The sequence below is a fragment of the Oenanthe melanoleuca genome, chromosome 17 (assembly GCF_029582105.1).
Source record: "Oenanthe melanoleuca isolate GR-GAL-2019-014 chromosome 17, OMel1.0, whole genome shotgun sequence".
Classification (NCBI taxonomy): Eukaryota; Metazoa; Chordata; class Aves; order Passeriformes; family Muscicapidae; genus Oenanthe; species Oenanthe melanoleuca.
The window spans coordinates 10,084,277-10,107,126 of record NC_079350.1 but is presented as its reverse complement, the minus strand read 5'-3'; the positions used below and the strand labels follow the sequence as shown (position 1 = coordinate 10,107,126).

Sequence of the window (22,850 nt, the reverse complement as noted above, 5' to 3'; positions counted from 1 at the left end):
AGCGCACCCAGCGCGGAGCCACCCTCACCTCCTTGCAGGACTGGATGGCAATGTACTCTGAGAAGATCTTCTTGGCCTTGGACACCATCTTGGACTGGGATTTGATCTTCTTGAACTCCTCACAGGCCAGCCAGAACTCCAGGTTCTCCTCGCTGAACTCGGTGCGCAGGAAGGCCCTGAAGGCAGCGAGCCCGTCTGTGGGGACAGGGACACAGCTCTGCTCCTGCTCACAGACAGGGAACAGCCCCAGCTCCTGCACAGCCCAAACCACCGCCCTGCACTGCCCAAAAAACCCCCTTGTGCAAACAGGCACAAGGCACTGCCAGGCCAGCACAGCAGCACAGCCCATCCAGGGGCTGAACCCACAGCCCCAGCAGCACCCAGAGCCAGAAGGGAGCTGGGCTGGAGTGGGACAGGATCCCCTGGGCTGGGTGTAGGATGGGGTGCCTGGGAAGGGCTGTTCTCCCATCTTTGGGATGTCCTAAAGCAGCTCCTGCTCCATGGACCCTCTGCACAGCCCCAAACTGGGCACACACATGGATCACAGCTCCTCCTCCCCAAGCTGGGGGGCTGCAGCCCCTGTCACCAAGATCCCCCCTGGGCCAGGCAGGAGCAGGGGGGTTGAGGACAAGGGGGAGGCTAATTTCACTTTGTGCATCCCCAAACACCGGAAGGGATTAACAGAGGAAATCCCAGCTTTATCCAGGCACGTGTCTGGCTATTCCCCTGGCAGCAAGCACAGTGGAAGGGATGGACACACACTTACATTTGTGCAGCAGCAGCTTCTCCAGGGAGTCCCCCCACTTGAGTGCTTCCTCGGGAGTGGGCCTGTGGAAAAAGGACAGCACGTTGGCAAAGCTCAGCAGCAAAAGCTGCTTTTGCTGCCTGCTAAACATTTCCAGTGGATTAAAAGCCAGGCTGTGAGCCCAGCACGGCTGCTCCCAGCTCCAAACCAGCCTCCTGCTAAACGTTTCCAGAGGATAAAGCCCTGCTGTGTGCTCAGGGCTGGCCCTGGCAGAGCAGCTGAAGGCAGAGCCAGGCTCTGCACCAGGCAGTGCCACAGCAGCTCTGCCAAAAGAAATCCGCTGCCTCTAGGCTGGCAGGAAGAAAATCCAAGCCCAGGAGGTCTGTGCAGGCAGCTGTGGCACTTGGGGTGTGTGAGGAAGAGCTGGAGAAACTGGCTGATACGGGGCTGAGGAGAAGTGGGATTTCAGCTGCTCCATTCAAGCAGCCAGAGAAGCTGCCAGCAGCAAGAGCTGGGAGGGCTTGTCCTCCAGCTGTTAAAGCTTCTACAGAGCAAAGTGGTTTTTCAAACCATCCTCTGGCCAGTTAAAGTTCCATAGACAAACACTGGGAGAACGCTGCTGGCAGGGAAATTTCCAGCCCAAGCCTCTGCAGTGCCACTGTGCAGGCAGGACCTCTCACCCTCCACCAGGAGATTTTCAGCCAAAAAATATTTTAAATGCTCCTCCAGATACAAAAAAAAATTGTTCACAGCCCCCCCAAACGGGGTGAACACAGCTTTCCTGGAGGTGAGGGGCTCCAGACCACAGCTTGTCCCCAGGTCCTCACGGTCCCCATCCCCACGGTCCCCAAATCCTCACGGTCCCCAAATCCTCACGGTCCCCATCCCCACGCCTCCCGCTCGCAGCACCTACTTGAGGGATTTGAGCACTTTGTCCAGTTTGCCGGAGGGGTTGGCTCCGGGGGACTCGTTCCGCCGCCGAAAAATCCCCAGGCGGTTCTTCATGTCCTTGGCTCTAGAGAGAAGAGCGAGTGTGAGCGGGCGGCCGAGGGGACCCCCAGCCCCGCGGGGACCCCCAGCACCATCACCTACTCCTTCATGGTGTGCCGGCGCTGCAGGCTGCCCGAGTGCGGCCGCTGCACCGCCAGCAGCATCTCCGCGTGGAACTCCAGCGGCTGCGGCTTGGACAGGTCGCGGAAGAAGGGCATGGCTGCGGGGACAGCGGGGACAGCGGGGACAGCGGGGACAGCCCGAGCCGCTCTGCCGCCCGCCCCGAGCCGCGCTCCTGCCCGCAGCGGCCAGCGCGGAAGGGAAGTGGGAGGGCGCAGCGCCCGGAGCTTTAAATGCGGCGTGGGGCGGCCGCGAGTGAGTAAAGGCTGTGTCAGCCCCGCCGCTGTTTGGGACGGCTCTGCCGTTGCTGGGGAAACTTGAGGAAAGGTGGAAAAATCAGCGCCGAGGCGGATAGTGGGGCCTTTCAAGAGACGGCGGGGAAAAATAATCACGGCGAGGATTTACGAGGGTTATTTATAGAGCGCAGGCATCCCGGGAAGGCAGCGGGGCCGGCGGCGGGGCGGAGCGGGGACAGCGCTGCCCTGGCTGCGCACACACACGCACCCACGGGTGGTCACTGCCCGCGGTGCCAGCCCGCGTGGGGCGTGGCCGTGGGGACACTTCCATAAGGGGGTGGCCGGGATTGGCAGCGCAGGGCACTGGGGCACGGGTGACAGCATCCCTGGACAGACAGACTGACGGGCACACGGACATGGCACTCTCGGTTTCCCCGGGCAGGAACACAAAGTTTGACGGAATTTTGGGGAAAGGAGCCCCCCCGCCCCCCCGGCCGGGCAGGGATGGACGGGCGGTGCTGCCCCCGCGCGGCGCAGCGCGGTCACTGCACCCGGCACCCGGGACGGCACCAACCCTCCCAAAAACCAAAAACCAAAAACCATCCGGCAGCGACAATTCTTAGCGCTCGGGCCTCGCTTCTCACTCCCTTTTCTGGCAGTCTTCTCCCACTGACAGTGATCTGTCACTCGTTAAAAAGCGAGTATAATGCTATCTTAATTACATGTGGCTGGAAGCCTTATAACTGGAAAGAATTATAGCTTCCATATGTGTTTTTAATTTCTTCCATTTAAAATACAATCTTCGATCTCATCATAAAGTGCACACAGAGTGTTTCACTGCCTGTGGATATAATGTATTTCTCAAAACGTAAGAGCATCAGTCTTTTCTCAACACACATAGAGTCTGCCCTTTAAATCTGAAGCTCCTTATCTGACATCTCATTAGGCAAGTGGCTTCGGTTTTCACTTCTTGCTTTTTCTGATTCTGAAATTCAATGCTACAGGACCTCCCACAGGTCACACAGCAAGGATGCTCAGAGAAGCCACCTCGACCTGGTGAAGCCATGCCCAGGGACATGAGTGGGACAGGAGGATTCAGGGCACGGATGCACCACCCCAGGTGATGTTCTCCAGACCCAGGAGGGTAAAACACAGAAACACTGGGAAAAATAAGAGTTGCAACAACCCCATGGCTCAGTCCAGTGAGCCACAGAATGACTGTAGAGGGCAATTGCTCCCTCCAGCCCCTGGTGCCATCCATACCCTCAGAGACATGGACAGTTTCACTGCCTTCACACCCCCTGGGCTGTGATCCAGCAGGACACACGTCCTGCTGCTGCCAGGCACCCACTAACGTGGGAAAAGTGGATCCAAACACGGAGCCTCAAGCTCCAAACACGGAGCCTCCTGCTCCAAACACCATCTGCCTTCCATCGCGGCTCTGCCAACGCCGGCGGCAGCTGGGGACCCGCCAGCACGCAGAGCCATCCCACACAGCCTCCAGCAACAGTTTCAGCCGTGTTCCCACTGTAGCAGGGCAGCATTCCGGGGGCTGGCAGGGCACTGAGCACCCCTCGTGTGACACACGTGGGTCACCTCGGCAGCACAGCCCTTGGCACAGGACCAGCTGGCCCACAGCAGGCAGGTGATCCCGGCTCCTGAGTGGATTTTCCAGCTGGGACACACCAGCAAACACCTCCTAAGGAAGTTCCCCAACTTCCACGTGCTGCTCCTCTCGCACACCCCTGCAAAGAAGGAGTGGCACCAACCCAGGCTGCGACAGCCCCGGGCAGGCACAGCCCCCAGCTGCGGCCACACCGCACAGTGAATGCCACGGGAAAAATAATTCCATTTAAAAATTGCTGGTTTCACTCCGGAGTTTCCTCTATAAAGCGATCTGCCCCAGCACCCCAGCATGACCACGAGGCCCAGCACCATCACCCCGTGCTGCATCCCTGGGCAGCACATCCCCCTTCCTGGCAGGATGCTGGCTGTCCTACCTTTCCAGGTATTTTTCGGAAAAGTCCACCATGGCGTGGTGCATCGGGGCCGGAGAGGAGCGAGTGCCAGCCCGCGGCCCGAGCCCCATAAATAGCGGCGGGGCCGGCGGGACAGCCAATGGCGCTGCCGGGCGCTCCCCGAGCATCATCCCCGGCTCAAGGTGAGCGGAGCCGCTCGCCCCGGGGGGGCCGAGCCTCCCCCGCCGCTGCCACGCGGCCGGGGACGTCCCTGCTGCAAGGGCTTCGTTTTCATTTCCAGCGCTTGGGGGGGGGGAATAATAAAAAGAGCTAAAAATAGGCGGCGGCGATGCGGCAGCGCGGGCCGACAGTGCCGCTCGCTGGCACAGCCGGCGGGGCCGGGCGCAGCCCCCTCGCACCCCGAGCCGCTCGAACCACGTGTGGCTCCTCCACCTGCCCGGCACACGTGGCCAGGGCAGCGGGCACACAGCCACGGGCACCCCGTGGTGGCTCTGGCACCCGGCTGGATCCGCGTTCGGCGGGAGTTCGTTCCCGAGCATCCTCACCCGTGTGCCTGCCCCACCTCAGCTGCGGCTGTGTTTGAGGGCAGCAAAGGCCAGGGCTGCCTTGTCCTTGCTTGCACCCACTTTCTGGCACCCCGCGGCCTTACCGGGAGCAGCGGAGGGGCTGCCCGTGTCCCTCGGGGGTCCCCGCGGTCCCGCCGCGCTGCCACAGATGTGCGGCGAGGGCTGAGCCTGGGGAACCTCCCCATTCCTCCTCCCGGCAAGGGGCCAGCGGGAAGGAGGCCCCCAGCTCAGATTTCACTGCTTCTCTGTCCTCTCCCTGAACCCGGGCAAGCTGTTTTCCCCAAGAGCCGGTGTCTTCACCCTGTCCGGGCACGGTGGGAGGGGTCGCTCCCAGCTGGGCTGGGCAGGGCCCCCAGCACACCCCACCACCCTCCCTGGAAACAATTCCATGTGAAGTGACACCCCAGTTCATGGCTTTGCTGCTGGAAAAGTCAGGGGAAAAAGACGGGATCCTGAGAGCTCCTGGCAACAGCAGGGCTCGGCCCAGGTGTCTGACCCCACAAAGAGCCCTGGCACACCTGGTGCCACCCCCGATTGGCACTTACAGGCTCCTGCTGCGTTTCTTGCGGGAGCTCTCGTCTCCTTCGTCACAGCTGCACTCAGGGTCTGCTCCACTCAGCTGGGGGGGAACAGAAGAACAGTGTCTGTCATCACATCAGGACACGCCCACGGTGTCACTCTGTGTCACCGACCAGCAGGGCCAGCATCCCCACGGTCCCCACACCACAGCCCAGACCCACAGCACACACAGGGCCCCTTCCTCATGATGGCAACGATATTATACATGAACCTCCCTCCCCTCACTCATCCTCTGCCACCTTCAGCCCACGGTGTTCCTGGAGCACCCAAGGAGCCCCCACGGCCCAGGCACCCTCCAGGTTCAAGGTGCTGACAGTGCACCTCATCCAGGAGGACATTCACATCCCACGCCTGCTGCTGAGTGGGCACAGGGATCCTGCCACCACCCAGAACCAGGCTGGGCTCCCAAAACCAATCAGGAGTCCCCAGCAGTCCCCAGGCAGGAGAAATCAGAACAGTTCACCTATAATTGAATCATATCATTGCAGTTTACAAGTCTGCTCTCTGACCGCTGCCCCAGGACAAACCAAGGGGATCTGGGATTGCCTGAGCTCAGCGCAGCACCAGCACAGCCTCCGAGCCACAGAGCCTGGCAGCAGGCAGGGAGACGCTGCTGGGATCACCACAGCTCGGGGGCTTCAGCATTCCATGCATTCCTGAACGCTGCAGATGCTCACGGCCAGCCCCGCATCCCGCCCCGCATCCCGCCCACCACAGCTCATCCCGTGCTCCCGGGGCTCCCGGGCGCTTTCCAGGATCATCACCCCGCGGCCGGGCCGTGGGAACCCCCGCAGCCCCGGGCCCGAGCTCTCGGACACTTCCTTCCATTCTGCGCCCGGCTTTCCGGAGTTTACCGGCCCCGAACAATGCGGGCCTGGCCGAGCGCCTTCCCCGGGCCGCGGCAGACGGGCTGGCCGCGCTTCCTGCCATTGTCCGGAGAGGCTCCGTGCTCGGGGACAAAGGCAGCAGCTCTCCCGAGCAGTCCCAGCGCTCCCCACAGTGCCCAATAAAACAACCAGATCCCGGCCCCATCGCGGGACAGGGGTAGGGGGCACACCGGGCAGGATGGAGTTAAAAAGGGCTGTGGAATGAGCCCCTCCGAAACACTCCCAGATGGGAAAATAAGCAAGAACCTTGATGGATGTGATGGCCCTGCAGCCGAGGCCGCCGGGTGCAGGTGTTGCCAGTGCTTGGCAGCTTGGTGGGGAAATTCCATATGGGAATTGTGCATCAGTGTCCTGCTCCAAACAGCTCGGGGGCTTCATTGAGCTATTCAAAGGCACAGGCCAATAAAAGTGTTTCCAAAGTGCAGCCCAATCCCACAGTGGCTCAGCCTCGTGTCTGGCTTCCCTGAGTGCTGCACACCCTCCACAGGCAGCTGGGCAGGCAGGACAAGGGGAGCACAGTGGGAATGGGAGAGTGGGAGAGAGGCAAGGGTAACAGGGCAATGGGGACAGGGGAATAGGAACAGGGGAATCAGAACGGGGCAGTGGGAATGGGCTGGTGGGAGCAGGGCAGTGGGAATGGGAGGATGGGGGAATGGGAGCAGACCAATGGGAGCAGGACAGTGGGAATGAGGCAGTGGGAGCAGGGTGATGTGAGCAGGGAATAAGGCAGAAGGAACAGGCAGAGATGCCCAAGAGAAGAACACATGGGCAGGGATTTAAGCTCCAGGCAGCCAGAGCTGCTGCAGGCTTGGAACTGGGAGCTGCAGGAGATGCAGCCACCGGCACAGGCTGCCCAATCCCTGCCCCAAAAATCCCAGTCTAACGTGCAGCAGAACAGTTTAACACAGGACGAGCTCCCTTCACCTCTGTGGGAAAACATCCACCCGGCAGCCCGCCCGGCTCGGGCAGCAATGCAGGGCTGCAGGCTCGGTATTGCAGCGCCGCAGGGCTGCAGGGCTGCAGGCTCGGGGCTGCACACACAGCGGCACTCTAAGCTCCCCTTCAGGGCACTGCTCACAGCAGCGCTCACGGACGCTCCCCGCCGGCGCCGCGCTGCGACAGGCAGCGACCGTGGCCCTGACACAAGGGACAGGGACATTCGGGACAGGGCGGGTCTGAACCCCCGTCTCCTCCCGCACACAACTGTTGGCATCAGTCTCCAGGAGAGCCTGGGCTCACTTACGGACAGCAGCCCCAGCCCAGCAGTCTGTAACCCGGGAAGGGCTCTCACCCGCGGGTCAGGGACTCTGAGCCCAAAACATTCCTTCAGGAGACAGCATCAGCGTGACAGGAAGAGGGTTAACCCAGCATGGGTTAACCCAGAACAGGTTTAACCCCAGGGTCTGCAGTAACCTCTCCTGCCAAGTGGCACCTCGTTTCCTGCACCAGTACAGCCAGTGCCAGCTCTGCTCTGGGGGCTCAGGGAGCACCCCAGACCCCTGGGATTCACAGGCCAGTGCAATCCTGGGCAGAGCCTCTGCTGCTCCCCCTGCATGCTGGGGTCACACATCACTGCTGACCACAGCTTTCTCATGAGATGGACCCCCACAGTGGTCAAAGCCCTGCAGAGGGCTGGTGGGGGCAGAGGGTCACACTGCTGCTGGCACCCCCTGCACAGTGGGGACTGTCACAGGGATTGTCCCCTGTGCTGCTGGGAGCAGTCCTGTGCAAGCACAGATGCCCAGGGGCACCTCTGCCAGCTCCAGTCCCAGCAGACAGCGGCTGCCCAGGCCACGGACCCGCAGGGTGTGGATGCAGTGCTGGGAATGGCCACCCATGTCCGCAGCACTGCTGGGGTGACACGCCTTGAGCTAAGCACCTCCCAGAGCCAGGGACAGGGGCAGGGACCCTCCCGGCCGCTCAGAAGGCAGCTCTGCCACGGTCATGGAGACGGGGGCACCTCCAGGACACCTCCACCCCCGCAGCTCTCCAGCAGCAGGGCCAGCGTGGCTCACGTACCTTCCTGTGGCCCGAGAAGAGCAGCGAGAGCTGGTGGATGGAGCCGCCGTTTTTGACCAGCTCTTTCTTGAGGGTGCGCGGGGAGGGCAGCGCCCAGCGCTCGGCGGTGTCGGGGCTGTCGGAGCAGTTCAGGGTGGTGTCGGAGGTGAAGCAGTGGCCCCTGGGCTCCTGCAGCAGGCTGCCCTCGCTGTGCGTGCGGCGCCGCAGCGAGCCCTGCACGCTCAGCGTGTAGCCGGGCTGCCCGCCCGACGTCTCGATCATGCTGCTGCGCTTCAGCTCGTTCCTGTCCAGGTACTGCTCGTCGCTGTCCTCCTCCTCATCCTCCTCATCCTCATCTTCCTCCTCGTCCTCCTCCTCGTCCTCGCCGTCCGTGGCGCTGCCCGCCGCTCTCTGGCTGAAGGTGCTGTCCAGCCGCAGCTCGGGGATGACAAAGGCTGCCAGGGAGCTGCGCTGCTCCTCTCTCTTTGCCGTGGCCACCGGCTGCTTTTCCAGCAGCAGAGGAGCCGGGGTGGCCCCCAGAGCATCCCGGGGCTCGGCCAGAGCCGCTGCCTCGGCAGCCGGAGGGGCCCCCGCTGCTGCCTTCCCATCCTCCGAGTGCATCTGCCCCGGCTGCTCGGCGTCCGTCTCCAGCATCTGCCAGGGGAGATGAACAGGGATGATGAGAGCAGAAGAACCCCAAATCTCTCTGGCCACCTTCCTGGGGAGCCCTTCACCTCCTCACACCCCACCTAAAGGCTGGCAGTGATTTGTACAGCGCTAACAGTGCTCTGGTGGGATGGGGTGGCATCGTCCCCACGTCACCCATTGTTCTGCCAGCACCCAGCGCTGCTCCTGAGCCCTGGAACACCAGGATACCCAGCTGGAGTGGGCTGGGGGCGCTCAGCTCTCCCCTCCAGCTCCCGGCAGCACCGGTGGGTTTTGAGGAATGCCAGGATTCTGAGGAATGCCGGGATTTTGAGGAATGCCAGGATTTTGAGGAATACCCGGGATTTTGAGGAATACCCGGGATTCTGAAGAATGCCAGGATTTTGAGGAATTCCAGGATTCTGAGGAATGCCCCGGATTTTGAGGAATGCCCGGGATTTTGAGGCATGCCGGGGATTTTGAGGCATGCCAGGATTTTGAGGAATGCCAGGATTCTGAGGAATGCCAGGATTTTGAGGAATACCCGGGATTTTGAGGCATGCCGGGGATTTTGAGGCATGCCAGGATTTTGAGGCATGCCAGGATTTTGAGGAATGCCAGGATTCTGAGGAATGCCGGGATTCTGAGGAATGCCAGGATTTTGGGGAATGCCCGGGAGCCGGCTTGGCTCCAGCCGCAGAGGCAGAGCTGTAGCAGCATCCTGACCCCGTGTCCCCAGGGAGCTGCTGCCCTGCAGGGGTTTCCCCCAAGGGCTGCAGACACACCAGCAGCTGGTGCAGCAGCTCCGGCCCCTCCTGCACCGCGTTACCAAAAGCCAAAGGGAATCGCCGGGCTCTGCCCATCCCTGGATTCCCCAGCTCAGCCCGTGGCTCTGGCAAGCCCTACAAAACCACTCCACTGCCTCTACAGACACTCCTGTCGGGGTTTTAAGTCTTTGGGGCTGGTTTTTCCAGGTTTCTTTGCAGCTAGATAAGGCCTGAGCAAGCTCTGTCCTTTCAAAGGGAAAAGCCCAAGGGAAAAACCTCCAAGGCTGTTTTTGTGAGCAGGGGCAGCCTGTGATGAGCCCTCCCCTGCCACAGCAGGGTCCTGTGTCATTTTTCTGTCTAAGCCAAAGGGGTAAAACCAACCCAGCAGGGAAAAAAAAATACCAAAGGAGAGAAAAATCCTCTCTTTAGGAAGCAATTCCCTCCTACACAGATCCTGGGGCAGGGGCAATTCCACAGGACCACCCCCAGCTAACAAGTCACCCAGAAAATAAGTCACTGTATCACCAGCTGACATCCAAGCATTTTCACAAACCCAGTGACAACCAGAAAGTTGGAGGTAACAAAGACACTCCCTCTGTATAAATTGACTTCAGCTTCAAAAGGCAGGAGTCAACCCATCCAGCCTCACATCCCTCTGGGAGGAGGCACCCAGAGAGGACAGAGGTTGTATCCCCTGTGACAGCAGCCCTGGGAGAGCCACCTGCTGCTGGACACCCCTCATCCCCCAGAGCACAGGGCTGAGAACCAGCCCTGGGCATCCCCAGGCAGCTGTGTGCAGATGTTGGGCTGCCAAAGCTGCTGTCACCTCCAGGACAGCCCCATGTGCACAGGGGGGACAGCACAGACACCACCCAGCACTGCCTGAGCCCAGGGGCAGAGAGCTGGGCAGGTTCCCAGGGAAATGCTGGAGCCCAGCTGGGCAGGAGCCCCCACGTGCCCAGCTGTGCCTTGTCCTGGTTTGTCACACCCAAGGGTCCCTGTGACACCTGCAGCACACACAGCACCAGCTCTGCCCCACCCAGCCTGGCTCCCCCCAGCAGCACCTGAACTCCCCCAGTGAGTCTGAAGACAAAAATTCAGAGACCACGATGTGCTTGGTCCCTTCATGACATTTCCCCACCCATGAAACTGCTGGATTTGGTGTCAGGCACAAAGCAAATGCTCCTTTCAGCCCATCCTTGGGGCTGTTCCACTTCTCCCACAGTAATCCCTGGAACAGGGAATGCTCCCAGCCCTGCCATGCCAGGCTGCCATTTGCACCAGCGTGTGCCTCACTGATGCTGATGTTCTATTTGTCTTGCAATCACTGTCATCATTATCTCATGAAATAACTAGAGGATAAACCCACACAGCCCTCGAGTCACTCCCCACCAAGCCCTCCCCCCAGCACTGCCTATCTGCCCAGTCCTGCTGCTCACAGTGCTGGGTGCCTGCATCTGATAAGGGCCTAGAAGGAAATGAGCAGGCTCCTTTAAAATGAGAGACATTTGGGGATTAAATTAAATCCTTGCACTAATTCAATCAGAGCTTCTGCTGCTCTTCTCTGGCATGGAGGGGATGAGCAGCAGTTGGTTCCATCTCGGGCTGAGAGCATCAGCAGGGCTGTGAAAGCCTGTCTGCACAGGCTGGGCTCTGCTCAGCATCACCTGGGCTGGGGGAGACACGGGAGAGGCAGCAATGCCACCCCTGCCAGCCACAGAGTGCTCCTGCCTGGGGCACAGGGACTTCACCAGCACAAAGCCAAGTCCACCCTGCTGCCCAAAGCTGACTTGGGACCTCGAGGATGGGAATGGGACCAGGTTTCAGAGACTCACAGGATGGTTTGGGCTGGAAGGGACCTCAAAGCCCATCTTGTCCCACCCCCTCCCATGGGCTCCACTGTCCCTGCTGCTCCAAGCCCAGCCAACCTGGCCTTGGGCACTGCCAGGGATCCAGGGGCAGCCACAGCTGCTCTGGGCACCTGTGCCAGCCCTGCCCACCCTGCCAGGGAACAATTCCTGCCCAATATCCTCTGGCAGTGGGAGCCATTCCCTGTGTCCTGTCCCTCCATCCCTTGTTCAAATTCCCTCTCCAGCTCTCCTGGAGCCCCTTTAGGCCCTGGCAGGGGCTCTGAGCTCTCCCTGGAGCTTTTGAGCAGCTTTTCCAGTACCCAAGGGGGGCTGGCACCTTCTCACCACTTCATGTGGCCAAGGGCTGCTGGAGGAGGCAGCAGTGGAGCCAGTGCTGGTGCCTGAGGGAGCTGCTGTCCTTCCACCTCACAGGCTCACCCAAAGCATTCCATGCTCCCACTGCAGCAGCAGCTCAGGAGCCAGCAGCCAACATCTGGATTTCTCCATCCTCAATGCCTTGGTCTCATTGCTCTCAGCATCTGGGTGTCCCTGACCTCCACGTGCAGATTTCCCTTTTTTCACCATCTGCATCTTCCCCTGCACTCAGTAAATTGGTTTTGTCATTCCCAGCATCTGGGTTTCCCTGTCTGCATCTGGGCAGGGGATTTATTCCATCCTCCCTGAAGGATCTCACACTTCACTCCCCCAGTTTCTATCTCAGACTGAGAGGCCAAGCAGCATTTCCTGAGAAAGGGAAAAGAGGGCAGAAGCAAGAGCTGCCTCCAAAGCCCAGGATGGCTCTCTGGGGTCATTTTAGGGAAGGAGGACAATGGGTCTGAGATCAGAGCAACAGCAAGAGAGTGCTAAGAATGAACAAATTGAACAAATATCAACACACTCCAAAAATAACCAACACTGCCCTGCCTGCTCCAACATCCTCAAACCTTGCACCTGTTACCCACTCCCTGGGTTCTCTTTGCCTTTAAGGATCACTCACTATTTAAAAAATCAAGTTTTTTCAATTTTTTTTTTTAATTTATTGAAAGCAAACAGGGCAGGAGAACCACAAATCCTCTGTTCCTTGGTCTGTACCTCAGGCAGGCTTTTCTCAGTTGCTGCTCCCATCCAGGACTGTTCCAGTTCACCAGCAGAGAAAATTTCAATGACTGTCAGCACAAATTCGACTTCTCCAGCATGTCTTTAAATAATGTGGCCTTGCAGGTGGCCCACAGCTGGGACTTCCAGCTGGGAGAAGCCCAGCCCTGGAGACAGCACAGCTGGAGCTGAAGCCTGCCCTGCCCTTGCCCTGGTGCCACCAGCTCCCCTGCTGCCAGAAGTGCCAGCACTTGTGGCATTCCCAGGAATCCCCAGCAAGGGGAGGTCAGGGATTTTTGTTTTTTTAAGATCTCAGCTTCTCATTCCAAAGCCTCTGCTCCTCTCAGTCATGGAGCCACTGTGGCTCAAGGAATGCCTGGCCACACGGACATTTCCTGGCTCCTGATGGGGATGCTCAGGTTTTTCTCTCTTTTGTGGTGATGCTGAGGAAGAGGAGGCAAAGCACAGCTCAGAGAGCTGCTCTGCACCCAGGTACCTCCTCAGCCAAAACCAGGGGTTGGGAAAAGCAGAGAAGTCCCTGCAGGCAGTTGGACATGGATGTGAGCAGGAGAGCAAGGGATGAGCTGTGCTCTGACCCAGGAGGAGTGAGCAGAGCTGCTGGGATGGCACAGGAAGAGCCTGTGGCTGTCCCAGCCATGGCAGCTCCATCCTCCCTGTGTCCCATGGGGAACCTCTCTGGCTCCTGCTGCCCTTCAAAGGACCGAGATGCCTCACCTGTCCCCAAAAGCATTTCACTCCATGGGAATGAGACCAACTCTCTCTCCAGGGTTATTTTGGGAGAGATGCAGACAGCAGTGGGCTCCCTGTGCTGGAGGCAACATCCCACCCCACATCAGCTGGATTGCAGGGAAAAGAGCACCTACATCATCCAGGGAAACAGCAACCTTTTCAAAGTGGATCTTTCCTAAAGCAGAAGGAAAATATTTTACAGTTTCAGTTCTTAGCATGGGATGAACTGTGCCCAGATCCATCAGATCAGAAACTTCTCATTGTGAAACACTGTGGAGCACCTCGGGATTTTAAAAGTGACAACTAAGAACCAAGGAAGCTCACAGCTACAAGGAACAGCATCTAATGCACAGCACGGGGCTGAGGGGAAGAAAACAAAGCCAGAAATGCAAAGCAGAACTACCAAAACCTGAGAAAATCTTCGTGGGAGTCATTGTGAAAGTGCTCACGAGGCTCCCTGAGCTCTGCTCCTCACCCTGTGCGGGGCCGGCCAGAGCCCAGGGCTCGCTCACAGCCGGGTTTCTACCCTCTCCCTGCTTCATTACTGCCCAATGAATAATTGATCCCGAGCAATTAGTGTAACAGCAAAAGCAGCGCGGCTGTACCAACCCGAACAGCAGCGCCAGCGGTGCCTGGGGCAGGCATGAGGCGGAGGTACAGATGGGGGGTAACGTTTGTACCCCCTCAAAACCTGGCCCTGGGCTGCCCCAGCCCCGGCAGGAAGAGCCCTGCTCGAGGGAGGAAGCACGGGAGGATCCCTGCACAAATCCCATTCCCCATCCCGCATTCCCAACGGGAACATTCCCAGCGCACAGGGCTGTGCCCAGCCCCGGCCCCGCTCCCCGAACTCAGCCGAGGGCAGCAGAGGGGAGCCCGGCTCAGCTGCACCCGCATCTCGGCGTCCCCGCCAACCCGGACCGGCCGGGACGGAGCCGGACCAGCCCTCCCACCGCCGCCCCCGGGACCGGCCCCGCCGCAGCCCCGACCCGCAGCGCCGGCTCCGGACCCAGCCCGCCCCACCCGTGCCCTCCATCCCAGCGCGGCTCCGAGCCGCAATTCCAGCCTGAACCTGCTGCGTGGCCCCCAGTGCCAGTGCAGGGACGGTGTCCAAAAGGCTACGAAAGTCCTGGAGCAGAAAGTCCACATTGTGGGCACATTGCAATGCTGATCCCGCAGCAAGAGCCCGCTGGTGCCGATGGCACAGCCGTGCACAGCCCGAATTTGAGAGCGAACCTCAAAACATCCCCGCGCTACAAATGCCCCTTGGCTCCTCCTGGATGCACCTTACCAAGCCCCAAGCCCAGCCTGGCAGACGAGCCGTGCAGGAGCCACAGGCTCCCCGGGAGGAGCGGGGCAGGAGCGCCGCGGGTGCCTCGCATCCCCACGGACACCCGCGCTCCTGACGCCCTGTGCCGCCTCCCCAGCCCGAGCCGGCTCCTGCCCAGCCGAGGTGCGGCCCTCAGGCTGCGATCTCGCCCGGTGGAACGTACCAAAGGCGGGCGGGCTCTCAGCTGCATCCCCCGGGCCGAGCGAGCGCCGTCCGCGCCGGCCCCGCCATGTGCGCTCGGCTGCGGCGCTCCGGCTCTGCCCTGCTGTTATTGATGTCCGTGTCAGGCGGCGGCTGAAACCGCCCCAGCCTCTGGCAGACACGGCTCCCTCGTGCCCCTCGAGCTATTTCTGGCTCTGCCGGCTCTCCTGCAGGTGCTGTTACCTGCTGACAGCAGCGCACGGCCGCTGCGCCCCGAGGAAGGGCCGTGCACACCCTGCGAGCGCCGCGCTGCCCTTCTGCCCTGTCCTGCTCCCGAGCGACACCGAGCGCGGACATCCCGCTGCTTCCTGCCTAAGGAAATTCTGCTGCCAGTTCGCTGTTCCTGGGGTTTTCCCCCCAAAGTGGCGGCTCTGAGGTGGGGGACCCTCTGCAATGGGGCGCTCTGCCCTTTGCATCTCAACCTCTGTGAGCAGCTCGACCCTAATGGGCAGGGACAGGGAGAATGAACAGGCAGGATGGAGGATGGAGGATGGTGGATGGTGTCCATCCAGGGGACAGCCCACGCATGACCATCCACCCCTCCTCCTCTCCTGCAAGGCCAGGGCCCTCTCATGACACCCCCTTGCACGTGGGGCTGGGGGCCCGACTGCCTTGGCTGGGCATTTCTGCTGCTGGAATTACACCCCACTGACTGAGACACTTGTCCTGATGGTTCCAGAGAGAGCACAGTGAGGAGTGTGCACAGCCACTCTCAGACATGGGCTGGTTCTATGTGCCCCACTGCTCACTGACAGGTCCTTGCTGCCACAGTGACAGTCTGTGCTCAGCTCTCCTCCAGCACAGACTCTGGGCCACGTGAATGCTCCTGGGATGGAGCAGGGAACCTGTGCTGCCTGCTCTGCCTCACAGGTAGGCACAGCTTTGCAGTGGCTCAGGAAATTTGGCACTGGAAGTGTCACAGGAAGCTCCCTGGTCTCACTGGAGACAGAGCTGAGCTCAGCTGCACGTTGTCACCATGGACAGCAGTGACATGGCACAGCCGTGCTCAGCTGTGCTCAGCTCCCATCCTGCCTGCCCTGCTGAAGGGAGCTGGGCCTGCTGGGGTTGGTGCCTGTTCCCTCTCTTGGCCACCTGGCTGGCTGCAGGTCTGTGGGATGTCCCCACACTGGGGGCACCTGAGACTTAGAGCACCCCCATCCTGAGGGTCCCCGACCCCTCTCAGTGAGGGATGACCCAGCCAGCACCCCAATGTGCCCAGCCCCACTGGGATGGGGATACAGCTCCTGAGCCGGGCTCCAGCTGCTGCCTGCAGCCTCATCACCACAGGGCAGAGCCAGGAGACCCAGAGCTGTGAGATGATGTCTGGGCCATAAATATCCCTGGCAGTAAAAATCCAGAGTGGTAGGAAAGGGGGAGGAAGGAGCAGATCCTGTCACTGCCATCAGCCCATAGCCCTCAGCACCCTTTCCCTTCAGTCCTGCTCAGCAGGGGAATCTCTGCAGCATTTTGGGCAGGATCAGAGCTCTGTCCCCTGGGCAGGATGAGGGAGGTGACAACCAGAGCCTGATGCATTCAGCCACTGCAGATCCACTAGGAAGGACTCATCCCAACACCACTTACACAGGAACACGAGGTTGGTGTTGGAAGTTGTTAATGCTGCCAGCAGAGATCACTGGGAGGAAACATCCACGGAGAGGAGAGGAGAGGAGAGGAGAGGAGAGGAGAGGAGAGGAGAGGAGAGGAGAGGAGAGGAGAGGAGAGGAGAGGAGAGGAGAGGAGAGGAGAGGAGAGGAGAGGAGAGGAGAGGAGAGGAGAGGAGAGGAGAGGAGAGGAGAGGAGAGGAGAGGAGAGGAGAGGAGCTGGCACAGCCGCTCTGCTGTGCCTCCAACAGGGCCATGGCCAGAGCCTCACACAGGAGGGAAGAATCCCAAACCCAACACTGGTGGCTCCAGAGCCACACTCAGCCCTCCTGCAGGTGCTGGTGGCCTTGCCCTGCTGCTGCAGCAGGAAGGGGCTCGTTCCAGGGCAGGACACCTCGGGGAGGGCCAGGGTGCCATGGGGGCAGGATGAAGCTGTGCCTACCAGTCCCACACCACTCTGGGCACCCAAAGCCCCCTGGAATTTTGAACAGATCCACTGACTCTGCAGAGATACCAGGGTTTGGGTAACTTTTGCAAAGAGTGACCTGAACTTGACTTCAGAGGCTGCACACACTCACACTCCCCTGCCTTGCTGGGAGGGCAGAGAAGGAGCAGGAGGTGTTTGGGCACAGGAGAGCAGGGCTGGCAGCTGCAACAAAGCACTTCCAGCACCTCATTAAAGGCCAGCAGCGCTGCTCAGAGCGCTCAGCCTTGCCTCACCGCCCCGTGCCGATGATCTCACAGCTCAGCTCATCCCCCGCTGCCGGCGCCGCTCCTGCCGGCGCTCTCCCTCCCACCAGCCGCTCTGGGGATTGGCCTTTCCAGGCTTTAGAGCTGCCTCTGGCCACGATGGAAGTGTTGGCAGCTGCTCGTGCCCGGCTCCAGCCCCGAGCCTTCCTGCTGGGAGGGGCTGAGGGGATGCTGGCTCGCTCACTGGGTGCACTGGGAGAACATCTCCCAGAGAAATGGAGCCCTTGGGCACTGGGAGCCAGCTGGGAACGGCACCAAGAGCCTCAGGGCTGGGCAGCAAGGCTGGGGGAGCCAGGGTTCAGTGACCCCGGGCTCAGGAGAGGTGACAGACAGTCAGCCAGGGTTCAGTGACCCCGGGCTCAGGAGAGGTGACAGACAGTCAGCACCCCAGGCCAGCCCAGCCCCACAGGCACATCCCAGCTCCCAGGACCTTGGGATGTGTCCTTGCAGTGAAGGCAAGAAGCCAACTGATGTTCAGCCAGGAGAGAAGGTTCCAGGGAGAACTTAGAACCCCTTCCAGTGTTTAAATGGGTTTCAGGACAGCTGGAGAGGGACTTTGGACAAGGGCTGAAGTGACAGGACAGAGGGAATGGCCTTAAGCCAAAGGAAAGCAGGGTTAGGTCAGATATTAGGAAAAAAATCTCTACTATAGAGGGGGTAAGGCCCTGGCACAGGCTGTCCAAAGCAGCTGTGGCTGCCCCTGGATCCCTGGCACTGCCCAAGGCCAGGCTGGACAGGGCTTGGAGCAGCCTGGGACAGTGGAAGGTGCCCCTGCCCATGGCAGAGAGGTAGAACTGGATGATTTTAAAGATTCTTTCCAACCCAAACCAGTGTGTGGTTTCATGGCTCTGTACAAGGAGGGACAGCTTCCTCCAGAGTTTTAAACAGAGAGAGCTGAACTGGAGCCTGACTCAGAGAGGACTCTGGTCCCACAGCCTCACAAATCCATGGAGCCTTTGGCTGTCCTCAGTAATGAGTTTTCCCAGCCCAGGGCTGTGCTCCCTGGCATGGAACAGTGGAACAAGATCTTTTGTTTTTGTGACCTGGCTGCATGTCCTGCCAGCTGATGCTTTACCTCTCACTGGGACAGAATCACCCTCAAGGTTTCTCCCCTGTTTGAGCCCCCTGACAGCACAATTCGGTGCTTGGAGGGTGTGGCCAGGTTCAGGTCGGCCCCCCAGGTGCTGCTGTGATGTGCTCAGCCCTGCCAGCCTCTCGTGTTGGTACTGTGGGAGGAAAGGCTGTGGTGAAGATCCAGGTGCACCCTTGGCTATGTCCTGCCCCACAGCAGCAGATGAGCAGAACCCCTGGAGCACAGCTGGGGCAGCTGGGGCAGCAGGTTCCCAGCCCAAAATGGAGAGACTTCAGCCAAAAACAAAATAAGAAAGTGCAAAATCCTCCCATCTTCCCCACTGAAGAGCTGATCACACTCTGACTAAACTGCTGTGAGGCATGGGGAGGAATGGGGCTGTCCACAGCCCTGTCCCAAATGCTGGTCACAGCCCTGTCCCCAATGCTGGTCACAGCCTTGTCCCAAATGCTGGTCACTGCCCTGTCCCCAATGCTGGTCACTGCCCTGTCCCCAAGTGCTGGTCACAGCCCTGTCCCCAAATGCTGGTCACTGTCCTGTCCCCAAATGCTGGTCCCCTGTCCCCAAATGCTGGTCACAGCCCTGTCCCCAATGCTGGTCACAGCCCTGTCCCCAATGCTGGTCACTGCCCTGTCCCAAATGCTGGTCACTGCCCTGTCCCCAAATGCTGGTCACAGCCCTGTCCCAAATGCTGGTCACAGCCCTGTCCCCAAATGCTGGTCACAGCCTTGTCCCCAAATGCTGGTCACTGCCCTGTCCCCAGCACTGGTCACTGCCCTGTCCCCAAATGCTGGTCACTGTCCTGTCCCCAAATGCTGGTCACTGCCCTGTCCCCAATGCTGGTCACTGCCCTGTCCCAAATGCTGGTCACAGCCCTGTCCCCAATGCTGGTCACAGCCCTGTCCCCAATGCTGGTCACTGCCCTGTCCCCAAGTGCTGGTCACTGCCCTGTCCCAAATGCTGGTCACTGCCCTGTCCCCAAGTGCTGGTCACAGCCCTGTCCCAAATGCTGGTCACTGCCCTGTCCCAAATGCTGGTCACAGCCTTGTCCCCAGCGCTGGTCACTGCCCTGTCCCAAATGCTGGTCACTGCCCTGTCCCAACTGCTGGTCACAGCCCTGTCCCCAAGTGCTGGTCACAGCCCTGTCCCCAGCGCTGGTCACAGCCCTGTCCCCAAATGCTGGTCACAGCCCTGTCCTAAATGCTGGTCACAGCCCTGTCCCCAATGCTGGTCACTGCCCTGTCCCAAATGCTGGTCACTGCCCTGTCCCCAAGTGCTGGTCACTGCCCTGTCCCAACTGCTGGTCACAGCCTTGTCCCAACTGCTGGTCACAGCCCTGTCCCCAATGCTGGTCACAGCCCTGTCCCAACTGCTGGTCACAGCCCTGTCCCAAATGCTGGTCACTGCCCTGTCCCCAATGCTGGTCACTGTCCTGTCCCCAAATGCTGGCCACAGCCCTGTCCCAAGTGCTGGTCACAGCCCTGTCCCCAATGCTGGTCACTGCCCTGTCCCCAATGCTGGTCACAGCCCTGTCCTCAGTGCTGGTCACTGCCCTGTCCCCAATGCTGGTCACAGCCCTGTCCCAAATGCTGGTCACTGCCCTGTCCCCAATGCTGGTCACTGCCCTGTCCCCAGTGCTGGTCACTGCCCTGTCCTCAGTGCTGGTCACTGCCCTGTCCCCAATGCTGGTCACTGCCCTGTCCCCAATGCTGGTCACAGCCCTGTCCTCAGTGCTGGTCACTGCCCTGTCCCAAATGCTGGTCACTTGTCCCCAGTGCTGGTCACTGCCCTGTCCCCAATGCTGGTCACTTGTCCCCAGGGCTGGGGCTGGACTGTGCAAGGGAGGCTCGGGAGGAGGGAGTTGCTGGGGCAGGGGGTGCCGAGGAGCAGGATTGTGGAGAGGAGCAGGATTGTGGCCAGGAGCAGGGTGGGTGCCGAGGGTGCTGGGGATGAGGAAGAGGAGCAGGGGATGGGACAGCGGGGTGACCCACACGGAGCGCTGTCCCCCCGGCCCTGCTTTCCATCAGCCCTCCATCACACTCTGCTTCCGCTGACAGCTCATTTACTCGCACTTGTCAAGCACGTTGTCAGTGAGAGAAGCAGCCCTGCCCTTCCCGAGCAGAGCGAGGCCAGGGAGGGGCCGCCAGCCCGGCCGCGCATTCCCAGCACCGGAGCCTGCGCTGCCAGGAGGGGCCGGGGACATCGCCTGCTCCCACCAGGGCTGGGAAAGTGCCGGGCATCCCTCGAAACCACGGGAGCACCCGTCCTGGACCCCCAGAGTCCACAGAGTGTCCGTAATTAGTTAGCTTAAGGATAATCTGCATCTTTCAGATACAGCCAGCCATCCTCTCCGAGGTAATCTCAGGTCACGGAGCCAGAAGGGAAGAGTAATCAGCCGTTCTGAGTGTGGAAGACACAAAGAAACAAGCAGTGAGAATCAGACGGTGGCAGCAGGTCCTTTACACACAGGCTTGGGCTGTGGATCCTTTCCCTGGCAGCCAAAGCAGCTGAGCAGCTCCCTGAGCTCTGCAGTCTGCCCTCTCTGCAGTCAGGATTATCCCAAACTGCTGCAGCAATGAGGGCAGCCCAGCCCAGGGTTAACTCAGTTAATGCCCAAAGCTGCCCTGCTGAAAGCACAGCCATGGCTGTGGCTCCAGCTCCTCACAGCCCCACTGGGGAAGGTTTGCTCCAAGCTGGCTCACCCTGGGGATGTGTTTTACAGGCACAGGGCAGGGAGCAGCATCCCACAGCAGACTGGACACAAGGCTGAGAGGGAGAAGGCTCTGCAGATGGAGAAAATACCTACAGAGTAATTCCTGGGAGCTGCTGCAGCTGGCAGGGTGGGTTTGCAGCTCAGGGAACTTCAGCCAAGTCTTACAGTGGCAGCAGAGCCCCATTTGCACCACATCTCCCAGACACTGGGGACACAGAGCTGGACCACAACAGCCACGCTGTCCCCAGAGCTCCTCCTGCACTGGCCCTGGCAGGAAAAGCCCACAGGGAGCAGGGCTGGACTATCACAGCTGCATCCCTCATGGATTTCTCTTCCTCCTTCTCCACAAGCAGATGCTGCATTTGCTCAGGCCCCCCAGAAACCAGCAGCTCTGCTCCAAAACCAGCTCTGACAGCAGCAGTGCCAACACAGCCCCCGCAGGGCTCATCCTGCTGGCCTGACACCATCCTCCCTGGGGACAGTGCCAGAGGCACTGCCAGAGGCAGTGACAGCTCTGCAGAGCCTGTCCCCGAGCCAAGGGACCTTCCTGCCCTTAGTGCTGCCCTACCCAGGCAGAGCTCAGGGGGGGCTGGAAAAACAGGAGGTTTTCAACCTCTAAAATCTGATCTCTGCACAGCATGGAGGCTCCTGAGGAGCTGCTCTGTGCTTGGCCAGTGCCCCTTTTCCTGCCCACAGCTGGCCCAGGGCTCAGCTCAGCTCTGCTGGCACCGAGGCTGTGCTGGCCCTTCCTGCCCACATCCCCTTTGCACACTGTGGCCACAGCAATTTCAGCTGCCTCTTGCTGAGCTGGAGCAGTTTTGAAGGCTTTGCAAATCAGATTCCTGGCCAGGCTGATATTTCCAGCTTAATTTGTCCATTCACAGAGCACAGACACTGGGTTTTTTCCCTAAATAGCCCTAGTATCAAATGGCTGGTAAGCCAAGCTAATGGACCAGTTCTCCCTTGCAAGAAGCAGCTGATTTTCCCAGCTCCTGCCTCCCACTGCTCTGGCACCCCCAGAGAGGTCTGTCCTGACCAAACAGCCTGGACACAGCCCCAGCTGCAGCTCTCCCAGGTCAGGCTCCTGCCCAGCCCTGTGCCCACCCTGTCCCTTGGGATCTCCTTCTCTTCCCTGCTCCTACTTGCATTTCACACCTGGTTTGCTTTGAAGTTGCATCCTGAGCACTTTACACCTTGCTGGGGTGGGAAGGTGCTATAAACTCAATTTAAAGTACCTGGTAGTTCTGCCATTCTCCTTTTCTCCCTCCTGGCCCCACACCCCACCAGTGGGATTTCCTTCAGCTGTGGCAAGCCAAGACAAACCCCCTTTGTCACGACTTTGGAGAGCCCATGATGGCTCTCCACAGCACACAAAGAGCACCCTCTTGGCTACTGAGGCACAGAAAAGCCTTTGAAAGAGATGTGATGTCTTCTGGAGTGCATTTTCACCTGCTCAGTGGCCAGGCTCCTTTCACAACTGGGGGAGCAGAAGCTCCAGAGCCCTGCCATGAACAGTCTGGGCTGGGGAGAGCAAACAGCACCATGCCCCAAAACCCAAAGAGCCCAGAGCTCCTGTCATGATGCCCCTTTTTAGGACTGGAAATGGATTTTTAGGATTGGAAATGTCCCTGCAGAGCTTCACCCTGGATGATCCCCAGCCCAAGGCAGGATCACACCAGCGAGCACAGAGCCACCCCTGGCAGCCCATGCCATGGATTCCAGCAGGGCCCCATGCCTGGGCAGGGCTGTGCCAGGAAATGCAGCACAGGACAGCAGCAGTGTGGTGAGCACTGTCACCTCCTCCATCAGCTGCCCAGGGCTGCTCAGAGTGGGAGCTCTGGTTGGTAACGAGGTTCTCAGGCTTTGTGCTGCTGTTGCTATTTTAGTCTGCCTGAAACGTGCAGGAAAAGGAATCTGGAGGCTCAGTCTCCTGTGGAGATGTTTGTGCTGACCCAGTTTGG

The 22,850-nt window shown here is 60.0% G+C and overlaps 1 protein-coding gene across 6 annotated transcripts in view; it reads right to left on the bottom strand.

The window, feature by feature from the left end:
• The window catches only part of RGS3 (regulator of G protein signaling 3), a 63,051-nt gene that overhangs the window by 1,260 nt on the left and 38,941 nt on the right, over positions 1-22,850 (bottom strand). For 4 of the 6 annotated variants that reach the window (XM_056505061.1, XM_056505063.1, XM_056505062.1 and 1 more), the window contains 5 exons: positions 8,122-8,754; positions 5,182-5,255; positions 1,659-1,760; positions 767-828; positions 29-195 (listed from right to left, as the gene is read on the bottom strand). In XM_056505061.1, the coding sequence (XP_056361036.1) occupies positions 29-195; positions 767-828; positions 1,659-1,760; positions 5,182-5,255; positions 8,122-8,754 (1,038 nt within the window). Of the gene's footprint in view, positions 1-28; positions 196-766; positions 829-1,658; positions 1,761-1,833; positions 2,556-5,181; positions 5,256-8,121; positions 8,755-22,850 lie in introns of those variants that run through there. The other 2 variants (XM_056505065.1, XM_056505066.1) reach the window with 2 other exon arrangements.